This window comes from Salvelinus fontinalis, chromosome 21 (assembly GCF_029448725.1).
Source record: "Salvelinus fontinalis isolate EN_2023a chromosome 21, ASM2944872v1, whole genome shotgun sequence".
Lineage (NCBI taxonomy): Eukaryota > Metazoa > Chordata > Actinopteri > Salmoniformes > Salmonidae > Salvelinus > Salvelinus fontinalis.
The window spans coordinates 21,387,990-21,411,201 of record NC_074685.1 but is presented as its reverse complement, the minus strand read 5'-3'; the positions used below and the strand labels follow the sequence as shown (position 1 = coordinate 21,411,201).

Genomic DNA, 23,212 nt, shown 5'->3' with positions numbered 1-23,212 from the left:
TAAAAGGCCATTTTCCTTTTTTATTTGGTCAGAGTGTTGTATTTGCTTCTTTGGGTTATAAAAGGGCTGTCAAGACTGTCAATTATATGTGACATGCTTGTCTACGCTAATGAAGTGAAAAGGGGGTTTTGGGTAATGATTGATACTGGGTACATGTATGTCTCCAAGCTGTGGGTAGAAGTTTAGCCTATAGTGTACTGCAAATCAACAGTAGTTTAACATGGGGGGGAAAAGTAGTGATACTAGCACTAACGGTATCTACACCGCAATAGGGCTGATTCAGGAGAACTTTTTGCATACGTGTAGATGAATGTCACCCAGACAACTTGCTGATTAGCTAAACCTCTGTTGGTTTAGACTATCCAAATGAAGTGTGACCATCTGCAGATGCTTTACAGATGGTCATACTATCAACAAAACTACCTGCTGACAAGCAAATGCTTGCAAGGTTACTGTTAGGGTTAGGTTTAGAATAAGGGTTATGGTTAGGGTAAGGATAAGGGTTCGGGTTAGTGGATAGTCTGTAGATACTCTACAGACTATTCAAAAGAAGTGTTGCCACAATTTTTTTATCATGTAGAACAGACGTGATGTGTGGGGTTTCTTTGACCTATTTAGTGTGAGATGTTAAGATAGAGAAATGAAAGACAAACCTCATTCAATGAGACATACTTTGATACACTGGGGAATGGGAAGATATATACTGTTGCTAACCAACCAGGCATGGGCTGAACCTTTTTCCATTCAGGGAGTGATGTTAATTAAACGTGTTGTTGATGTTGGTTAAAGTTAGGGGTGGGTGGAGCTATATTTGGGTTTGTTTATGGTAAGAGTTAGTCATAGAAGCCTACAGTGGGCCATGCCTTTATGGTTAGTCCCAGGTCGAAATGAAGAAAATAGATGTGTACTCACCAGTTCTGCTGCTCACACTGATGCTCAGAGAGGAGTGATTCAACAGAGCAGAAATGCCATACACCCTCCAACGCACCTTTACCCTACCACATGTTTTTGAGATGAGACAAAGAAAAAACAAAGCACAGTAAATGTTCAGTTATAATTTGCTTGTTACTGCATGAACTGTGCAGCAGTATTGTGTTTCATGAATGTGCGTTATGTGCGTTTCATGAATGCCAAATACTTTAGTTAGTAGACACAAAGGCTTACTTTGCACATCCTCACAAATACTCCCAGAACCCACACTCTTATCATGCTTCCCGCTCAGAGGGGGATGTTTGTATTTGAACTTGGTTCAACTGTTGCAACAACCACAATCAATTGTTAACCGGGGTGCATCCCAGTATTACACGTTATATACCACAGAAGAATGAAATATAGCAAAACCATTTGACATAGAAACACAGGATCTTCAGCGTAAAAAAGCGTTAAAAAAAAGTTTATTAATTATGAACATTAATAATAACATTTCAGTTAGGCCACTCAAGGGTGATCAGGTAATTTGACTGCAGGAAAGGGATCTATGCACAAGTTTAGAGTCATTGTAAACTACATTTCCTCCCACAGTACACTCATAAGTAAATGTCAAGTGTTAAACCTACCTACAATTCGAATACCATTCAACTTCAATGCAAATTCTAAGACCAGTAATAACGCCACTCCATTATGTTTGAGGAATTTAGATAAAGTCTGATAAGGAATGACTGTCCTTTACGGTATAATCTCAAAACCCAGAACTAAACCTCATTGTGCACTAAATCTAACAAGCGCTGTCAAACTAATCAATTTGGTTCTGGGGGTTTTCAAATGTGGTGTAACATGTACCATTCTTCCTCTCAAAGCTTGTGTCCATGTGTTTACAATCTGGGCTGCATGTGATGAATTTGTTTGAATAGTGTCTTTTATTTTTGTCTCTAGGCACAACACGAGGGCAAGTGCGAGTATGAGCACGTACCATGTGAAGCCTGCCAGGTCCTCATCCTGCGCAGTGAAAAAGAGAGGCATAACGAGAGAGAATGTGAAGAAAGAACATTGAACTGCAAGTACTGCAAAGTCTCCTTCAACTTCAAGCAGATCAAGGTGAGGGAGCTTATCTGGAGAACACCAATGGACAACAAATGTACAATTAGCTCCAGTACTTTAGAGTAAGATTGTGATGAGATGCTTATGGAATGTCCTCCTTACTCTCTGGGATGAACTGATATTTTCCTACCAACGCCACTCCTCATGTGTTACAGGCTCATGATGAAATCTGCCAGAAGTTTCCCATGCAATGCAAGGACTGTGGAAAGAAAAAGATCCCACGGGAAAAGGTCTGTGCTCTACTAGGGCTGGGCGATATGGACAAAATATCATATCATGGTATTTTTCAAATTTATGACGGAATTTGACGATAAAAGTTCTGAAATGTGCTTTTTGAGTAGTGTGACCCTAGGGTGGCAACACAAACTCAGCAAAAAAAGAAAATTCCTCTCACTGTCAACTGCGTTTATTTTCAGCAAACTTAACATGTGTAAATATTTATATGAACATAACAAGATTCAACAACTGAGACATAAACTGAACAAGTTCCACAGACATGTGACTAACAGAAATGGAATAATGTGTCCCTTAACAAAGGGGGAGTCAAAATCAAAAGGAACAGTCAGTGTCTGGTGTGGCCACCAGCTGCATTAAGTATTGCAGTGCATCTACTCCTCATGGACTGCACCAGATTTGCCAGTTCTTGCTCTGCAATGTTCCCCCACTCTTCCACCAAGGCAAGTTCCCAGACATTTCTGGGGGGAATGGCCCTAGCCCTCACCCTCCGATCCAACAGGTCCCAGACGTGCTCAATGGGATTGAGATCCGGGCTCTTTGCTGGCCATGGCAGAACACTGACATTCCTGTCTTGCAGGAAATCACGCACAGAACGCGCAGTATGGCTGGTGGCATTGTCATGCTGGAAGGTCATGTCAGGATGAGCCTGCAGGAAGGGTACCACATGAGGGAGGAGGATGTCTTCCCTGTAACGCACAGCGTTGAGATTCCCTGCAATGACAACAAGCTCAGTCCGATGATGCTGTGACACACCGCCCCAGACCATGATGGACCCTCCCCCTCCAAATTGATCCCGCTCCAGAGTACAGGCCTCGGTGTAACACTCATTCCTTTGATGATAAACGTGAATCCGACCATCACCCCTGGTGAGACAAAACAGAGAGTCTAAGGTGAAGAGCACTTTTTGCCAGTCCTGTCTGGGCCAGCGACGGTGGGTTTGTGCTCATAGGCGACGTTGTTGCCAGTGATGTCTGGTGAGGACCTGCCTTACAACAGGCCTACAAGCCCCCAGTCCAGCCTCTCCCAGTCTAGTGCGGACAGTCTGAGCACTGATGGAGGGATTGTGCGTACCTGGTGTAACTCGGGCAGTTGTTGCCATCCAGTACCTGTCCAGCAGGTGTGATGTTCGGATGTACCGATCCTGTGCAGGTGTTGTTACACTTGGTCTGCCACTGCAAGGACGATCAGCTGTCCATCCTGTCTCCCTGTAGCGCTGTCTTAGGTGTCTCACAGTACAGACATTGCCATTTATTGCTCTGGCCACATCTGCAGTCGTCATGCCTCCTTGCAGCATGCCTAAGGCACGTTCACGCAGATGTGCAGGGACCCTGAGCATCTTTCTTTTGGTGTTTTTCAGAGTCAGTAGAAAGGCCTCTTTAGTGTCCTAAGCTTTCATAACTGTGACCTTAAATTGCCTACCATCTGTAAGCTGTTAGTGTCTTAACGACCGTTCCACAGGTGCATGTTCATTAATTGTTTATGGTTCATTGAAAAAGCATGGGAAACAGTGTTTAAACCCTTTACAATGAAGATCTGAAGTTATTTGGATTTTTATGAATTATCTTTGAAAGACAGGGTCCTGAAAAAGGGGCGTTTCTTTTTTCGCTGAGTTTATATTCTAAATGATTTCAATGGGTCTTTCTCCATTCGGATTGTTTTATACTGTTCAATTTAACTTAAACCTAAAATAATTTCCTGTATTTCCATCAATTTCTGCATTTCCTGCACTCATTTGAGATCATTTCCCCACTGCCACGATATGGGCAAAAATACTAGGCCTTATTTTTAACCAAATGTTACAATTGTGATTTAGATCAAAACACTTGGGTGAACTTTTGGAATCATGGAAATGGAATGTTTATTATAATTATATAGTTAGTATATAAATAATAGTGGGCCCTTTGAATACAGTGTTGCTTGACATGACAACGAATGAAAATACCATGGAAGAGTTGTGACAGGGTTGTGTGGAAAGCGGCATGTAGAGCGGGAGAGAGAGTGGAGGAAAAATGGACGTTACACACGGCGTATCACATTTAACAAATCAGTCAAATACCGTTATAGAAGGTAGAGTAAAAACCCAAACCGGTTCGTGCATCAATACCTATGTATATAGTTAAATACGGTATACCGCACAGCCCTATGCTCTACTGTACCTCTGTGACCTTTCAGGTAGCCTAGCTGTTAAGAGCGGTGGGCTGATTCGAATCCCCGAGACGACTAGGTGAAAAATCTGTCAGTGCCCTTGAGCAAGGCACTTATCCTAATTTCTCCCGTAAGTCACTCTGGATAAGAGCATCTGCTAAATTACTAACATGTAAATGTAATTTAGTTTCATTTTTAGGTCAGTTAATCTTATTTTATAGCATTGTTGGTGCCATACTGTTTCTGCTTTCAATAAGGATGCTTTATTGCCTAGCCAAGAGTAGCCCACATAAAAATACTACAGTTTACTATAGAATACTGTAGTACTTACTATAGAATTCTGTGGTATACTGTAGAATCCTATAGTCCACACTAGTATCCCTCGATTGTGTAGTGCTTACTATAGAATTTTGTAGAATATTATTCTACACACTGCAGTATCCCTCGATCATGTAGTAACCAGGCAAACAAAAAACAAGGCAGTAAGAAAGGATATGTAAACATAGTCAATTGCTGGGTTTCCAGAAGAGTGCCAGTCAGTCATCAATGGAACCATCAATGGAACCTGTACATGTTCTTTATCCCTTTACACTTGTGTGTATAAGGTAGTAGTTGTGGAATTGTTAGCTTACTCGTTGGTTATTACTGCATTGTCGGAACTAGAAGCACAAGCATTTCGCTACACTCGCATTAACATCTGCTAACCATGTGTATGTGACAAATAAAATTTGATTTGATATTTGCATGTGGGTCCCCTGAACCCATGTGGGTTCCCAATGTGTGCCACCCATAACTGAAAAACCTACATGCCAAGTATAGACCATATATTGTGTTGTCTACAGGTTATAGAAAAGAGCAGAAGTGTGGAACCTAACCGTTCAGACCACAGTCCTACCTACATACAGGTTATGGACAATTTGCTCTTTTAGTTTGTCCAGTAAGTTTCTTCTAGGAGAAAGCAACGACAAGATTACAAATAAAATAATTTAAAACCTAATAAAACAAGACTATTGTATACAGCATACTACAGTAATGTCCGCAAAACACAATAGTAAGTACTTCAGTAATTTCTTTCTCTCTGCATTGTTGGGAAGGGCCTGTAAGTAAGAGTTTCACTGTTAGTCTACACTTGTTGTTTACGGAGGATGTGACAAATAACATTTGAATTAATGTCTTCAAAACACTGCAGTAAATACTACAGTATTCACTGTACATTATAGTGAATACTACAGTAAAGTCTGGGAAAAGAACTACAGTATATAGTGATACTACGGTATACTGTAGTATCTTTTTCATGTGGGAGGCCAGAGCATGAACAGAATGGCTTATGTTAATCATTTATCACTCTTTAGTAGAAGTCGGTCTTACTCTAAAGTCTTCTCATAACACAACTAAAAAGGTAGTTGCACTTTCCATTTGAGTTGGACCTTTGAACTTAGATCAAAATAACCTGTCTCTCAACTGTCAACCTTCACATTTGAAATTATGGTGGGTATTTTCAGGGTTTGCCCCCATTCATCTTCATAACCCTGACCTTTCTCTTTCTGTTCTTTCCCTTCAGTTTCAAGATCACAGCAGATCCTGTGCCAAGTCTAAGACTGCATGTCCATTCAGTGAGGTTGGCTGCAAGGCTGTGGTATGTGTAGAAGATCAATTATATCTAATCAGATAAAACCTTATCTATATGATGATCCCTTAGATGTTTGAAAATCTTTGAACATAATGTCCCAGCCAGCTCTTTAGTACTGGTTTCTTGTTTGTCATAGAAGGAACAGGTCTATATTTTCCTATGACCTGACCTTCATATGACCTCATTTGTTAGTCAAATAAATATGCCTATATTCGTAGCCTTGTAGATCGAGAGAAACTTGCCCATTGTTGGGGTGCAAAGATGACTATCATACTGAAAAAATATATAAATGCAACATGCAACAATTTCAAAGATTTTACTCGGGTACAGTTCATATAAGGAAATCAGTCATTTGAAATACGGTCATTAGGCCCTAATCTATGGATTTCACATGACTGGGAATACAGATAAGCATCTGTTGGTCACAGATACCTTAAAATGGGCCTCAGGATCTCATTACGATATCTCTGTGCATTCAAATTGCCATCGATAAAATGCAATTGTGTTCGTTGTCCGTAGCTTATGCCTGCCCATACCATAACCCCACCTTCACCATGGGGCACTCTGTTCACAACATTGACATCAGCAAACTGCTCACCCACACAACGCCATACACGTGGGCTGCAGTTGTGAGGCTGGTTGGACATACTGCCAAATTCTCTAAAACTATGTTGGATACCGCTTATGGTAGAGAAATTAACATTAGATTCTCTGGCAACAGCTCTGGTGGACATTCCTGCAGTCAGCATGCCAATTGCATGCTTACTCAACTTGAGACATCTGTGGCATTGTATTGTGTCACAAAAGTGCACATTTTAGTGATCTTTTATTGCCCCCAGCACAAGGTGCACCTGTGTAATGATCATGCTGTTTAATCAACTTCTCGATATGCCACACCTGTTAGGTGGATGGATTATCTTGGCAAAGGATAAATGCTCACTAACAGAGGGATGTAAACAAATGTGTGCACAAAATTTGAGAGAATATTTTTGTGAGTATGGAAAATTTCAGAGAATTTTTATTTCAGCTCATGAAACATGGGACCAACACTTTACATGTTGCGTTTATATTTTTGTTCAGTGTATCACTGATTTAGATCTGCCCTTGGGTATTGGACACACCCTTAAGAGAGCCATGTCTCAAAAGAGACATCTAGTGTTTGTAGAGAGTAAATTATATTTCTGTGCAGCCCTCTACAATTGAATTCCAGCTTTAATCTCAATATTGAAGGGCATCTGAAATTTACACTGAACAGACTAGTTAACTCGGTGTGCTAACCGTGTTGTGTCACCGCAGATTGATAATGGAAAGCACAGTGACCACGAGCAGACGAGCCTCATGGAGCACATGCGTCTGATCCTGGCGACGTCTATGGTGCGGCTACAGCGTCCGGAGGCCCCGGGGCCGGGGGAGTGGCAGGAGGACTCTGGGCTTGGCCTGTACCGCGCTCCTGAGGAGGGAGCCACAGCTTCTGCAGCCACAGTTGGGGGCGGAACTGCTGCCTCTGGACAGACCAGTGGCCTTGACCATAAGGTGGGTCTCATTTGAGCGGATGTTTGCTATGTAGGAAAGCTAGGAATACTACAGAAGCTAGCCTGTGTCTAAATTTAGCAGCCCAAATGTGGTAGTTGTTGTCCCTCCTCGTGTGTGATGGGGGCAATGATAATCAAGCTGGTAAATTATGAAACAGACTGGCGTCCTACATGTACCGTGTTGTTATTTAACTATAATAGATGACCTGAATATTTGTCCATCTGAAGTTGTTGAAGATACAGCAACACATAGTGTAGGATTGGTATTCATTGTGTTCTCTGTTCTCCCCTTGTGGTCCTGCAGGTGACAGTGCTGGAGAATATAGTGTGTGTACTGAACAGAGAAGTAGAGAGGAGCTCTCTCACTTTAGAGGCCTTCTCACGACAACATCGACTAGATCAGGACAAGATTGAGAACCTCAGCAACAAGGTGCGTCAACTAGAGCGTACTCTCACCATGCGGGATCTACAGCTAGCCGAGACGGACCAGACTCTGAGGGAGCTCCAGTTCTGCACCTTTGACGGTGTGTTTGTTTGGAAGATCGCTGACTTCTCACGCCGCCGGCAGGACGCTGTGGCCGGGCGAACACCCGCCATGTTCTCACCAGGTTAGATCCACGCTGATTATATGTTATTCTCTACACCTGCGTATCCTTACTGTTTAATGTATCGTAAATATACCATACCAATACACATTTATGCACTCATGTTTTCCTTGTGAGTGTTAGATGCAGATACCGAGGGCCTGTCTAAAGAAGTTTATCTTCTCCCACAGCGTTCTATTCCAGTAAATATGGCTATAAGATGTGTCTAAGACTGTATCTGAATGGGGACGGAACAGGTCGAGGGACACACCTTTCTCTTTTCTTTGTGGTGATGAGGGGCAAGTGTGACGCTCTGCTCAAATGGCCCTTCAGTCAGAAAGTGAGTTTCTCTACCTTTCTGATTCCTTCTTCAACTCCATCTGTCATATTAACTTAACTTCTAACATAATTAACTACAACCGACTGCATAATAAATCAAACAAAATATGAAGTCTCCCTACTCATTCTCTTTACTATAGGTGACTCTGATGCTGCTGGATCAGAATAACAGGGAGCATATTATTGACGCCTTCCGACCTGATGTCAGCTCTACCTCTTTCCAGCGGCCAATCAGTGAGATGAACATAGCCAGTGGCTGCCCACTCTTCTGCCCATTAGCTAAACTGACAGGCAAGAGCTCCTACCTTAGGGATGATACCATTTTCATCAAGGCCATTGTAGACCTCACAGGCTTGTAGAGGCTGTGGAAGCCCCCTACACAAAGGCACAAAACGCAGACTAATATATATAACTTCTGAAATGACATGATATAAGTAATATTATTATAAAATGCATATATTTATTATTATAAGTGTATCATAGACACTGTTTATTTTGCTGGCTGAAGGCACTGGAATGAAAATGAATTCTGCTAGCAGATCTTTTCAATTGGTTTAAACAGAGAGAAATAGGGTGAGTGATATGGCCAACCCAAGTGTTGGCTCTGACTACTAGAAGTGCAGTATTATGCAGAGGATGCCGTGACTTTTTTTGAATGCAAGGAAATAGGAGCTTGTCAAAATTGGTCAGAAAATAGGCTTATTGCACATAAATCATGTTATGTATTTCTATCATATTTTCCAATATTTCTTAATTTAGAGACACTGATGTGATCGTGCCTAAATGACACTGTCAAGTTGTGAAAAACTAATTTTACTTGAGGTAGCACCTGTTGTACACATGGACAAGGATGTGTTAGAGATCCTGCCCATTCATCATGTGAGCAGGCACAACTTTTTAAATGGCAAAACCAACCGGTCGGTAATTTATATTAAAGAAATGTTCCACAAACTCCGCCTAGTGCTTTCTCAAAAAAGCTACAAGCCGGTCCCAAGCCCGGATAAAGGAGGATGGGTTAGGTTATGCATAAGACTAGCAGGCGCAATCTGTAAAAATAAAATAAAAAATGTGGGGGGGGCAACAGTACAATTGTACTAGTTGATCATAGATGGCAAATGCTCCTTGGGGAGCAATGGGCCTAACTAAGTAGCTAAGAGCATTCCAAAAACATAAGTACGCTTTCCCATTTAAACAGTTGTGCACTCGCATCCAGTAGTGGTGTGTGGGTAAAATCACTGGGGAAGCCAAGCCAGGGGGGGAAAAGCCATATTACAACCTGTGTGTCGTGATCATTGCGTTGTCTGCTCTATGATCTGTTAGTTCATATGCCTTGACACCGTAATATTTAGGCCTAAGGCCGAGACAATAAGAAGACACAGTAGCAGAATAAATTCAACCACAGCTTTGTTTCATCACAAAACAGGAGAGCAACCTCTGTCTGGTGAAGTCCACAAAAGATACTGCATGTAACAGTTACATGACCTACAGCATGGTCAAGCAAGTTAATGTTTCTGTCATTTTCAGACTACTAAACAACTATTGATTTAGAACCACTGAGTTACCGCAAGTTGCAAAGAAAACAGGAGCTGCCTCCACTATTCCAGCACCATTTCAAAATCATCTAATCACCTATGCTTAGTCTAATACTTTGACAACTAAAAGATACCAAAAAAAATGATGTCCAACCAATGTAAGCTAAATATTATGTAGCTGTCCATGGTTCTGATTTCTGTGTGTATGCGTGCAATAGAAAAACATGTTGACTCACCCTACACCGTACCCTAGAAACGCCAATGCCATCCTCCACTTTCATGTTGCCTAAACGATCTATGACTCTGTCATATACTTATTTTTTTGTTGTCCTAGGCTACCTGGCTAAAATACTTGCTCACTAGCCTAACTTCCTTTCATTGGCAATGATGTGCCAGGCCAGCTAGTTAACATTAGCCTAACATTACTACATGTTACATTACATTACATTAACATTACTACATGTTGAACTTCCATCCTCTCGGGCCAGGTACACAATGCATGAATTTATGGTTGGATCAGAATTGCCATTATAACCATTGGCCAGTAAGGATAATTAAGTAAACCACAAGTTCAATTCTCTATCCATTGCTAATTTAGGAATGGGCCAATTTTAGCTAGCTAGCCACTGGAGGACAACGACACAATGGGATGCAATTAATTCAAGTTTTCTGTCAATGATGTTTGGCTTCTAATGTGATGTGATTGGTCTGAAGCTAAATCCAAACTGGCTTACCTTGAGCCTTTTTTTTTTTGGTGTGCCATAACCATACACAGCTGAGCTCACTCAGTTTAGCTCAACGTTGATTGGCTATTTTATAGAAAAAATGATCAAGGGAGGCCAAATGCTCCTTGGCTTCCCTTGCATTCAATGCTACGGGTGGCAACAATGTCACTCTTTTTGACCAGACAGCATAGATGGGCTACACATACAGAGACAGAGGGTCGCTATTTTGTTTGCTTGAATGCTTTCTCCGGTGAGATACATTCAGCCTCTTGCGAATTGAAGGAAATTTATGAAACACAGAAAGATGAAAGACAAAATCATTTATATGTTATTTTTGGGGAGGAGCCTGGCTTCCCTTGGCATCCATGAATACACACCACTGCTCACATACATGCTGTATGCGCTGTACTTAAAGCCTAATAAATCATTGAACACGGTGGGTGCATAATACTGTGCATGTGCACAACAGGCTTTACCTTGAATTTAAAGTAGTTTTCCATCAAATTGAAGCAGTATCAAGTTTGTGTTACCATTAATGTCTTCTACTAAGCATGGCAAAGAATTATCAAAATAGCTGCAAAGCGGACCAAATTTGACACCTCTTAATTGACCTCCTTTCAAAGGCACCAACCACATCCTCTGCATTATCCTGAGCTTCAGGCAGACATAGGCAATACTTAATTTGAGCATTATACGCCATTTTGACTGAATGGCACCGGAGGAGATGGCTGCCGATTTTACGGGCCCTTAACACACACAATAGCACAATTGGTTTTCGTGTTATTTGTAACTTATTTTGTACCTCGCTACTATTATTTTACTGCTGCTCTTTTATTTTTTAACTATTTTTTTACTTAACACTTATTTTTTTCAACTGCATTGTTAGTTAAAGGGCTTGTAAGTAAGCATTTCAAGTTAAGGTCTATTATACCTGTTGTATGCAGCGCATGTGACAAATAAAATTAGATTTTGATTTGATCCGCTTGAGGCTCAGATGAAACGATCATCGTATCTTTCCTCAGTATACTTTTTAGTCCAGTTCTGTTAGCTAGGTAGATGAACAGTGCCTATATAGCTGTAGTGTACAAGAGTACGCCACAGTAGACATGTACCCAATTAAGATATATGATTAAATATACTGTAATAAAATACAGTATACATCATATTAACTATAACAATTATATGAACTATATTATGTTATAGGCTAAGCTGAGGAAGCTCCTGCTCTTTTCAAATACGAAATGCATATTTTATCTCAAATAACAAGATTAGTATTTATACTGAGCTAGCGCATAATGGTAAGTTAGCAGGCTATTATGCCAGCATAATTGTATTGAATAGAACAATTAAGTGTTTCTGAATGTCATACTTGTGACAGGTTAACCTTATCTATCTTGTGTAGAGTGGATGAGAATTATTTAAGGACATCTCCTTCACTTAACATATTATTGTGGGTCCTTATTCAGCTATAACTAATATACAAAAACATTTGATGTGTTGATAATGTAGATTATGTATATTTTTGTCACTGTAATGGTAAAGAGTCATATGTAGGTGTTTTTGTTGAAGGGCAGATTACAGAAATATAACAGCACAGTGTGTAATGTTAATTATATGCATGTGTTATAGGAAAGCAATTAGAATTAATATAGTTACCTGTTTAAGTTTGTCATTTATTTGTCTTATTTAACCAAGGAAGTCGCACTGTTGATCTTGCAGGAGTCATTTTGTTTTATGCTCTCATGATTGTGACTGTCAAGACCTGTGTGCCGTAGTTACTTGTTTTCATTGGAACATTGAGGTGTTTGATTTGATTGCATGTTAATTCAATCTAGCATGGAGTAGTCCTGGGATTATATAGAAGATATATTGTATCTATAACAATGAATTGGAGGTGGAAAAGTATACCTGTTTCTTAAAAGTAATGTACCTGGCTAAAATGTGAGCCACTTACGTGGTACCAATTATCCCGAGTTGAATAAAGTTACCTTGCTAACTACAAACTACATTCGTAGTATAGGGCTCTGGGGAGATCTACTTTATGAATACTATACACCTTGTGATTGTCTCTTTGCTTTGGTCAGAGAACATGAACCAAGCATGTGATTTTGTTATATGAGCATTGATTGTGCATTTTGCCCTGTGATCACAAGGATCTTTTCCACTCACATTGGAAATGAAAGGTAACAATGAAAGTGATAGGAAAGTGTATTTGAAGTTCAATCAAATCTAGCGTAGGGTTGCAGATTAGTCAGTGAGAACTGAAAAAGAGCAAGACATATTTTTAAAAACATAACTTAAAATGTTCATTTTCTATGCACAATAAAATGATGCATGACCAGAGCTGGGGTAAGTTGTGGTTACATCCAATCAGAGAAGCAACAGGCACACAGACTTCTAGTTCAGGTTTCAGGAGAGAGTGTTTTAAAAGCATTAGAGGACTGAAGGCTTTTACTGCAAGAAATGCAGATATGACCATGACCTACTGTACTGCTTTGAATGTGCTTTGTCAGTAGGCTCTATAAAAATGCAACACTTACATAAATCGTGTGCTAGACACGTCTTCCTATGATCCCATCCCATGACAAGTTGGATGTTTATCCCTCAGGGATAAAATGACCACAGGACTATTACAACCATTTAGTAAAATATTGATTTGAAACTGGCATCATACTGGCAGTGTTCAGGAGCAATGGGTCGGTTGTGTCACCTTATTCATCTAGCATGTGTTTTAAAGGAGAGTCAGAGTAATTTTGTAGATTGTGGAATGTAGCAACAAAGTTTAGTGATATTTCTATCATGACAATTTGGTGAAACTTGAGTGTAACAATGAAGAGACCTTGTCGGCCATTACAGTCCTGGATTATTCGCGCCCCTCTGACACATTTACAAACACACTTTCAGGAGGTACCAGACCACTTGAATTGCTCTTGGTAATTTCAGACATCCTCAGCTCTGCAATCATATGACATCACTGATGTGATAGTACACCCAACATAAACAAATGTGAAAGAATATGTGCAAACATGCACATAGATTGAGAGAGTTAAAAACAGAAGACAAAACACACAAGTGTGATCTTTGACCATATTTTAGTATCCACATCTCTTCTCTTCATTCAGTGAACAAACTCTAAATAAATGTATTTCTTGAAGTAGTCTCCCATGTTTCTTCTCCAGTAGCTCATTCATTCATTGGAAGCATGATCGTTATAATCAATGAATGTAATTTCCCTCCCAGACCATGCACGGGTCCAGGAGGAATTTACCTGTACCGTATGACCTTCACCTTGACAGCAATTGACCTTGCTAGGTGTCACCTTCAAAAAGGACATTTATGGAGAGGCCTGTGAAATTGCTGTTGCAATTATGCCTCCTTGTGGCTTACCCCAGCTGTCACATGTCCTTGGTGGTTGGTGATGTCAGGCATAAAAAGTGTGATTTTCCCACAATGAAGATAGCTACTCCTGGAGTGGGGTCAGAGATCACCCAGCCCGCCTGCCACGCTCGACTGTTCACATACAGAGATACCTGGACAGAGACAACAGCATGAAAGTCTTTCCCCCGCTCTCGTTTCCAGTCCCCTCCCACCCCTCAGGTGGTCAGGGTTTCCTGTTGGCGGAGGTGGTGTTCTTGTTGCGGACCAGCCAGGAGAGGGTGCGGGGGATGGGCGGGCGTCTGTGTCAGGCGGACCCTACGACCCGAGTGCCACACCTTGATGGTGGAGTCGTCGCTGGCAGAGAGCAGCAGCTCCTGGTCGGTCGGGCTGAAGGCCACAGAGTTGACCACATCGTCATGCTGCAGCCGCGCCAGGCAGATGTTGTAGTGGCGGTCCCAGATGCAACCATGTTTGTCCTCTGCACCACTAGAGGGAGAGTGATAATCACTGGTGAATGACGAGTGAAGTATTCTTACCCCTTAACTTATTCCCCATTTTGTTGTGTTACAGGCAGAATTCAAAATTAATAAAAAAATGTTTTTTAAATTCTCACCCATCTACACACAATACCCCATAATGACAAAGTGAAAACATGTTAAGAAATTTTAGCAAATTATTACATTTGAAATATAGAAATCTAATTTATATAAGTATTCATACCCTTGAGTCAATACATGTAAGAATCACCTTTGGTAGCAATTACAGCTGTGAGTCTCTCTGGGTAAGTCTCTAAGAGCTTTACACACCTGGATTGTACAATATTTGCACATTATTCTTTATAAAATTATTCAAGCTCTGTCAAGTTGGTTGTTGGAACAGTCAATGTTGTCTTGGTAAGTAATTCAAGCGTATATTTGTCCTTGTGTTTTAAGTTAATGTACTGCTGAAAGATGAATGTCACCCAGTGTCTTGCAAAGCAGACCGAACCAGGTTTTCCTCTAGGATTTTGCCTGTTTTTAACTCTATTCCGTTTCTTTTTATCCGAAACAACTCCCTAGTCCTTGGCGATGACAAACACACCCATAACATAATGCAGCCACCACCATGCTTGAAAATATGAAGAGTGGTACTCAGTGATGTGTTGTGTTGAATTTTTCCCAAACATAACAGACATAAGGTTAAATGATTTGCAGTTTTACTTTTGTGCCTTATTGCAAACAGGATGCATGCTATGGAATATGTTTTATTCTGTACAAGCTTCCCTTTCATTTAGGTTAGTATTGTGGAGTAACTACAATGTTGTTGATCCATCATCAGTTTTCTCCTATCACTGCAATTAAACTCAGTAACTGTTGGCCTGTGATTGGCCTGACTGAAACATGGCTTAAGCCTGATGAATTTACTGTGTTAAATGAGGCCTCTCCTCCTGGTTACACTAGTGACCATATCCCCCGTGCATCCCGCAAAGGCGGAGGTGTTGCTAACATTTACGATAGCAAATTTCAGTTTACAAAAAAAAAATGACGTTTTCGTCTTTTGAGCTTCTAGTCATGAAATCTATGCAGCCTACTCAATCACTTTTTATAGCTACTGTTTACAGGCCTCCTGGGCCATATACAGCGTTCCTCTCTGAGTTCCCTGAATTCCTATCGGACCTTGTAGTCATAGCAGATCATATTCTAATTTTTGGTGATTTTAATATTCATATGGAGAAGTCCACAGACCCACTCCAAAAGGCTTTCGGAGCCATCATCGACTCAGTGGGTTTTGTCCAACATGTCTCTGGACCTACTCACTGTCACCGTCATACTCTGGACCTAGTTTTGTCCCATGGAATAAATGTTGTAGATCTTAATGTTTTTCCTCATAATCCTGGACTATCGGACCACCATTTTATTACGTTTGCAATCGCAACAAATAATCTGCTCAGACCCCAACCAAGGCATCAAAAGTCATGCTATAAATTCTCAGACAACACAAAAATTCCTTGATGCCCTTCCAGACTCCTTCTGCCTACCCAAGGACGTCAGAGGACAAAAATCAGTTAACCACCTAACTGAGGAACTCAATTTAACCTTGCGCAATACCCTAGATGCAGTTGCACCCCTAAAAACGAAAAACATTTGTCATAAGAAACTAGCTCCCTGGTATACAGAAAATACCCGAGCTCTGAAGCAAGCTTCCAGAAAATTGGAACGGAAATGGCGCCACACCAAACTGGAAGTCTTCCGACTAGCTTGGAAAGACAGTACCGTGCAGTATCGAAGAGCCCTCACTGCTGCTCGATCATCCTACTTTTCCAACTTAATTGAGGAAAATAAGAACAATCCAAAATGTATTTTTGATACTGTTGCAAAGCTAACTAAAAAGCAGCATTCCCCAAGAGAGGATGGCTTTCACTTCAGCAGTAATAAATTCATGAACTTCTTTGAGGAAAAGATCATGATCATTAGAAAGCAAATTACGGACTCCTCTTTAAATCTGCGTATTCCTCCAGGGCTTAGCTGTCCTGGATCTGTACAGCTCTGCCAGGGCCTGGGATCGGGAGAGACACTTAAGTGTTTTAGTACTATATCTCTTGACACAATGATGAAAATAATCATAGCCTCTAAACCTTTAAGCTGCATACTGGATCCTAATCCAACTAAACTACTGAAAGAGCTGCTTCATGTGCTTGGCCCTCCTATGTTGAACATAATAAACGGCTCTCTATCCACCGGATGTGTACCAAACTCACTAAAAGTGGCAGTAATAAAGCCTCTCTTGAAAAAGCCAAACGTTGACCCGGAAAATATGAAAAACTATTGGCCTATATCGAATCTTCCATTCCTCTCAAAAATTTTAGAAAAAGCTGTTGCGCAGCAACTCACTGCCTTCCTGAAGACAAACAATGTATACGAAATGCTTCAGTCTGGTTTTAGACCCCATCATAGCACTGAGACTGCACTTGTGAAGGTGGTAAATTACCTTTCAATGGCGTCAGACCGAGGCTCTGCATCTGTCCTCGTGCTACTAGACCTTAGTGCTGCCTTTGACACCATCGATCACCACATTCTTTTGGAGAGACTGGAAACCCAAATTGGTCTACACGGACAAGTTCTGGCCTGGTTTAGATCTTATCTGTCGGAAAGATATCAGTTTGTCTCTGGGAATGGTTTGTCCTCTGACAAATCAACTGTACATTTCGGTGTTCCTCAAGGTTCCGTTTTAGGACCACTATTGTTTTCACTATATATTTTACCTCTTGGGGATGTTATTTGAAAACATAATGTTAACTTTCACTGCTATGCGGATGACACACAGCTGTACATTTCAATGAAACATGGTGAAGCCCCAAAATTGCCCTCGCTAGAAGCCTGTGTTTCAGACATAAGGAAGTGGATGGCTGAAAACTTTCTACTTTTAAACTCAGACAAAACAGAGATGCTTGTTCTAGGTCCCAAGAAACAAAGAGATCTTCTGTTAAATCTGACAATTAATCTTGATGGTTGTAAAGTTGTCTCAAATAAAACTGTGAAGGACCTCGGCGTTACTCTGGACCCTGATCTCTCTTTTGACGAACATATCAAGACTGTTTCAAGGACAGCTTTTTTCCATCTACGTAACATTGCAAAAATCAGACATTTTCTGTCACAAAAAAAATTATCAATGCATTTGTTACTTCTAGGTTAGACTACTGCAATGCTCTACTTTCCGGCTACCCGGATAAAGCACTAAATAAACTTCAGTTAGTGCTAAATACGGCTGCTAGAATCCTGACTAGAACCAAGAAATTTGATCATATTACTCCAGTGCTAGCTTCCCTACACTGGCTTCCTGTTAAGGCAAGGGCTGTATTCAAGGTTTTACTGTTAACCTATAAAGCGTTACATGGTCTTGCTCCTACCTATCTTTCCGAGTTGGTCCTGCCGTACATACCTACACGTACGCTACGGCCACAAGACGCAGGCCTCCTAATTGTCCCTAGAATTTCTAAGCAAACAGCTGGAGGCAGGGCTTTCTCCTATAGATCTCCATTTTTATGGAACGGTCTGCCTACCCATGTGAGAGACGCAGACTCGGTCTCAATCTTTAAGTCTTTACTGAAGACTTATCTCTTCAGTAGGTCATATGATTGAGTGTAGTCTGGCCCAGGAGTGTGAAGGTGAACGGAAAGGCTCTGGAGCAACGAACCGCCCTTGCTGTCTCTGCCTGGCCGGTTCCCCTCTCTCCACTGGGATTCTCTGCCTCTAACCCTATTACAGGGGCTGAGTCACTGGCTTACTGGTGCTCTTTCATGCCGTCCCTAGGAGGGGTGCGTCACTTGAGTGGGTTGAGTTACTGACGTGATCTTCCTGTCTGGGTTGGCGCCCCCCCTTGGTTTGTGCTGTGGTGGAGATCTTTGTGGGCTATACTCGGCCTTGTCTCAGGATTGTAAGTTGGTGGTTGAAGATATCCCTCTTGTGGTGCGGGGGCTGTGCTTTGGCAAAGTGGGTGGGGTTATATCCTTCCTGTTTGGCCCTGTCTGGGGGTATCATCGGATGGGGCCACAGTGTCTCCTGACCCCTCCTGTCTCAGCCTCCAGTATTTATGCTGCAGTAGTTTATGTGTCGGGGGGCTAGGGTCAGTTGGTTATATCTGGAGTACTTCTCCTGTCTTATCCAGTGTCCTGTGTGAATTTAAGTATGCTCTCTCTAATTCTCTACTTCTCTCTTTCTTTCTCTCTTTTGGAGAACCTGAGCTCTAGGACCATACGTCAGGACTACCGGGCATGATGACTCCTTACTGTCCCCAGTCCACCTGGCCTTGCTGCTATTCCAGTTTCAACTGTTCTGCCTGCGGTTATGGAACCCCTACCTGTCCCAGACCTGTTTTCAACTCTTAATGATCGGCTATGAAAAGCCAACTGACATTTATTCCTGATTATTATTTGACCATGCTTGTCACTTATGAACATTTTGAACATCTTGGCCATGTTCTGTTATAATCTCCACCCGGCACAGCCAGAAGAGGACTGGCCACCCCTCATAGCCTGGTTCCTCTCTAGGTTTCTTCCTAGGTTTTGGCCTTTCTAGGGAGTTTTTTCCTAGCCACCGTGCTTCTACACCTGCATTGCTTGCTGTTTGGGGTTTTAGGCTGGGTTTCTGTACAACACTTCGAGATATTAGCTGATGTACGAAGGGCTATATAAAATAAACTGTGTTTAACAAGTCACATAATATGTTCTCAGAATCTACGTCCTGGGGAGAGGGAGAGAGAGGATATGGGTCATGCATGAACACACGACACAGTAAATATACTGAACAAAAATATAAACACAAAATGTAAAGTGTTGGTCCCATGTTTCATGAGCTGAAATAAAAGATAAAATAAATATTCCATACGCACAAAAATCTTATTTCTCTCAAATATTTTGCACAAAATGATTTACATCCTGTTAGTGAGCATTTCTCCTTTGCCAAGATAATCAATCCACCTGACAGGTGTGGCATATCAAGAAGCTACAATAAAAAGACAAATGTGGAGATTTGTCACAACACAATGCCACAGATGTCTCAAGTTGAGGGAGAATGCAATTGGCATGCTGACTGCAGAAATGTCCAACAGAGCTGTTCCCAGAGAATGTAATGTTAATTTCTCTACCATTAGCCGCCTCCAATGGTATTTTAGATAATTTGGCAGTAGGTCCAACCAGGACCTCCACATCCGGCTTCTTCACCTACGGGATGTTCTGAGACCAGCCACCCAGACAGCTGATGAAACTGAGGAGAATTTCTGTCTGTAATAAAGCCCTTTTGTGGGGGAAAACTAATTCTGATTGGCTTGGCCTGGCTCCCCAGTGGGTGGACCTATGCCCCCCCAGGCCCACCCATGGCTGTGCCCCTGCCCAGTCATGAGAAATCCATAGCTTAAAATTAGGGTCCAATTAATTTATTTCAATTAACTAATTTCTTTGTATGAACTGTAACTCTGAATAGCAACAAAAAAGACGATTGTGGACTACAGGAGAAAGAGGACTGAGCACGCCCCCATTCTCATCGACAGGGCTGCAGTGGAGCAGGTTGAGAGCTTCAAGTTCCTTGGTGTCCACATCACCAACAAACTAACATGGTCCAAGCACACCAAGACAGTCGTGAAGAGGGCACGACGAAACCTATTCCGCCTCAGAAAGACTGAAAAGATTTGGCATGGGTCCTCAGATCCTCAAAAGGTTCTACAGCTGCACCATCGAGAGCATCCTGACTGGTTGCATCACTGCCTGGTATGGCAACTGCTCGGCCTCCGACCACAAGGCACTACAGAGGGTAGTGCGAAAGGCCCAGTACATCACTGGGGCCAAGTTTCCTGCCATCCAGGACCTCTATACCAGGCGGTGTCAGAGGAAGGCCCTAAAAATTGTCAAAGACTCCAGCCACTCTAGTCAAGCCATAAGACTCCTGAACATCTAGTCAATGGCTACCCAGACTATTTGCTGTGCCACCCCCACCCCCTCTTTACACCACTGCTACTCTCTGTTGTTATCTATGCATATTCACTTTAATAACTCTACCTACATGTACATACTACCTCAACTAACCGGTGCCCCCACACATTGACTCTGTACCGGTACCCCCCTGTATATAGTCTCGCTATTGTTATTTTACTGCTGCTCTTTAATTACTTGTTATTTTTATTTCTTATCTGTATTTTTTTAACTGCATTGTTGGTTAGGGGCTCGTAAGTAAGCATTCCACTGTAAGGTGAAATAGGCCTACCTGTATTCATGAAGATTGATCTGACATTTCTATGATAACATAACTGTTGTATTCGGCGCATAACATAACTGTTGTATTTGGTGCATGTGACTAATACAATTTGATTTGAAACACTTAATTGAAGAATCTCTACTGATGACCAATGAAGGGGCGTAGACTTCGGCTCCGAACTTCCGCCTGACTCAATTTTTGGTGTGCGCACGAACAGCCGAAAAAAAAAACTTACCGAAGACCAAAACATCACAAGCATGCGGACGCCTTTAGGGAGTTGATAACTCTGACTTAGAGAGCTGACATGGACCAAAACCTTGTTCAAAGAAACCAAGATTAGTGAAACCAGAGAGATCCTATAATTCTGTGTGTGGGACGTCCACAGTTTAATTCAGTTTGACCAGTTATACGATGACCCAGTCAAAATGGTCACTATATAAAGGCAAATAGTCCAACAGCTGTTTTGTCCTCTACCAACTATAACATTTATGACCAGGGACCGACCTGAAAGGCTTTATTGAGCCAGAGCACAGAGCAGGAGGTCATGTTGCCGATCTAGTGCAGGTTGCCAGAGACGAGGTGGGTCTCGTTCAGCCAGCAGCCAAACACATCGTAGGGCTTGTTCCTCACACAGGACAAGGGGGTGTCAGCACAGCGTCGTGGGGGAGACGCAGGAAGGTCTCCAGCACCAGGCTGTCTGGCAGGCCTGAGCCATCGTCCATCCTGACAGTCTTCAAGGGAACAGCACAGGGAAATAATTATTCTGATACATAGTATTGGTATTAGGCTCCGACGAACCATCAAATAGGCAAAGCGTCAATACAGGACTAAGACCGAATCGTACTACACCGGCTCTGACGGTCGTCGGATGTGGCAGGGCTTACAAACCATTACAGACTACAAAGGGAAGCACAGCCGAGAGCCGTCCAGTGACACGAGCCTATCAGACAAGCTAAACTACTTCAAGGCAAATAACACTGAATGAGAGCGCCAGCATGAGAGCGCCAGCTGTCCCGGATGACTGTGTGATCACACTCTCCGCAGCCGATGTAAGACCTTTAAACAGGTCAAGATTCAAAAGGCCGCAGGGCCAAGCGGATTACCAGGACATGTGCTCCGGGCATGCGCTGACCAACTGGCAAGTGTCTTCACTGACATTTTCAACCTCTCCCTGTCAGAGTCTGTAATACCAACATGTTTTAAGCAGACCACCATAGTCCCTGTGCCCAAGAACACTAATGTAACCTGCCTAAATGACTACCGACCCGTAGCACTCACGTCTGTAGCCATGAAGTGCTTTGAAAGGCTGGTCATGGCTCACATCAACACCATCATCCCAGAAACCCTAGACACACACCAATTTACATACCACCCCAACAGATCCACAGATGACGCAATCTCTATTGCACTCCACACTGCCCTTTCCCACCTGGACAAAAGCAACACCTATGTGAGAATGCTGTTCATTGACTACAGCTCAGCGTTCAACACCATAGTGCCCTCAAAGCTCATCACTAAGCTAAGGACCCTGGGACAAAACACCTCCCTCTGCAACTGGATCTTGGACTTCCTGACGGGCCGCTCCCAGGTGGTAAGGGTAGGTAACAACACATCCGCCACGCTGATCCTCAACACAGGGGCCCCTCAGGGGTGCGTGCTCAGTCCCCTCCTATACTCCCTGTTCACTCATGACTGCACGGCCAGGCACGACTCCAACACCATCATTAAATTTGCAGATGACACAACAGTGACGACGAGACAGCCTATAGGGAGGAGGTCAGAGACCTGGCCATGTGGTGCCAGGACAACAACCTCTCTCTCAACATGATCAAGACAAAGGAGATGATTGTGGATTACATGAAAAAGATGACTGAGCATGCCCCCATTCTCATCGACAGAGCTGCTGTGGAGAGACTATATACAGGGGGGTACCAATACAATGTGCGGGGGCACCGGTTAGTTGAGGTAGTATGTACATGTAGGTAGAGTTATTAAAGTGACTATGCATAGATGACTACAGAGAGTAGCAGTGGTGTAAAGAGGGGGTTGGGGGCGGCACAGCAAATAGTCTGGGTAGCCATTTGACTAGATGTTCAGGACTCTTATGGCTTGACTAGGGTGGCTGGAGTCTTTGACCATTTTTAGGGCCTTCCTCTGACACCGCCTGGTATAGAGGTCCTGGATGGCAGGAAGCTTGGCCCCAGTGATGTACTGGGACTTTCGCACTACTCTAGTGCCTTGTGGTCGGAGGCCGAGCAGTTGCCATACCAGGCAGTGATGCAACCAGTCAGGATGCTCTCGATGGTACAGCTGTAGAACCTTTTGAGGATCTGAGGACCCATGCCAAA

General features: G+C 42.4%; 1 protein-coding gene across 4 annotated transcripts in view; it reads left to right on the top strand.

Annotated features, from left to right (window-relative positions):
* The window catches only part of LOC129818432 (TNF receptor-associated factor 2-like), a 30,867-nt gene extending 11,375 nt beyond the window's left edge, over nt 1-19,492 (top strand). For 3 of the 4 annotated variants that reach the window (XM_055874287.1, XM_055874286.1, XM_055874289.1), the window contains 7 exons: nt 1,873-2,034; nt 2,193-2,267; nt 5,981-6,055; nt 7,346-7,582; nt 7,886-8,189; nt 8,357-8,505; nt 8,645-12,767. In XM_055874287.1, the coding sequence (XP_055730262.1) occupies nt 1,873-2,034; nt 2,193-2,267; nt 5,981-6,055; nt 7,346-7,582; nt 7,886-8,189; nt 8,357-8,505; nt 8,645-8,863 (1,221 nt within the window). In that variant the 3' untranslated portion in view covers nt 8,864-12,767. Of the gene's footprint in view, nt 1-1,872; nt 2,035-2,192; nt 2,268-5,980; nt 6,056-7,345; nt 7,583-7,885; nt 8,190-8,356; nt 8,506-8,644; nt 12,768-18,851 lie in introns of those variants that run through there. The other variant, XM_055874290.1, reaches the window with a different exon arrangement.
* The last annotated feature ends 3,720 nt before the right edge of the window (nt 19,493-23,212 follow it).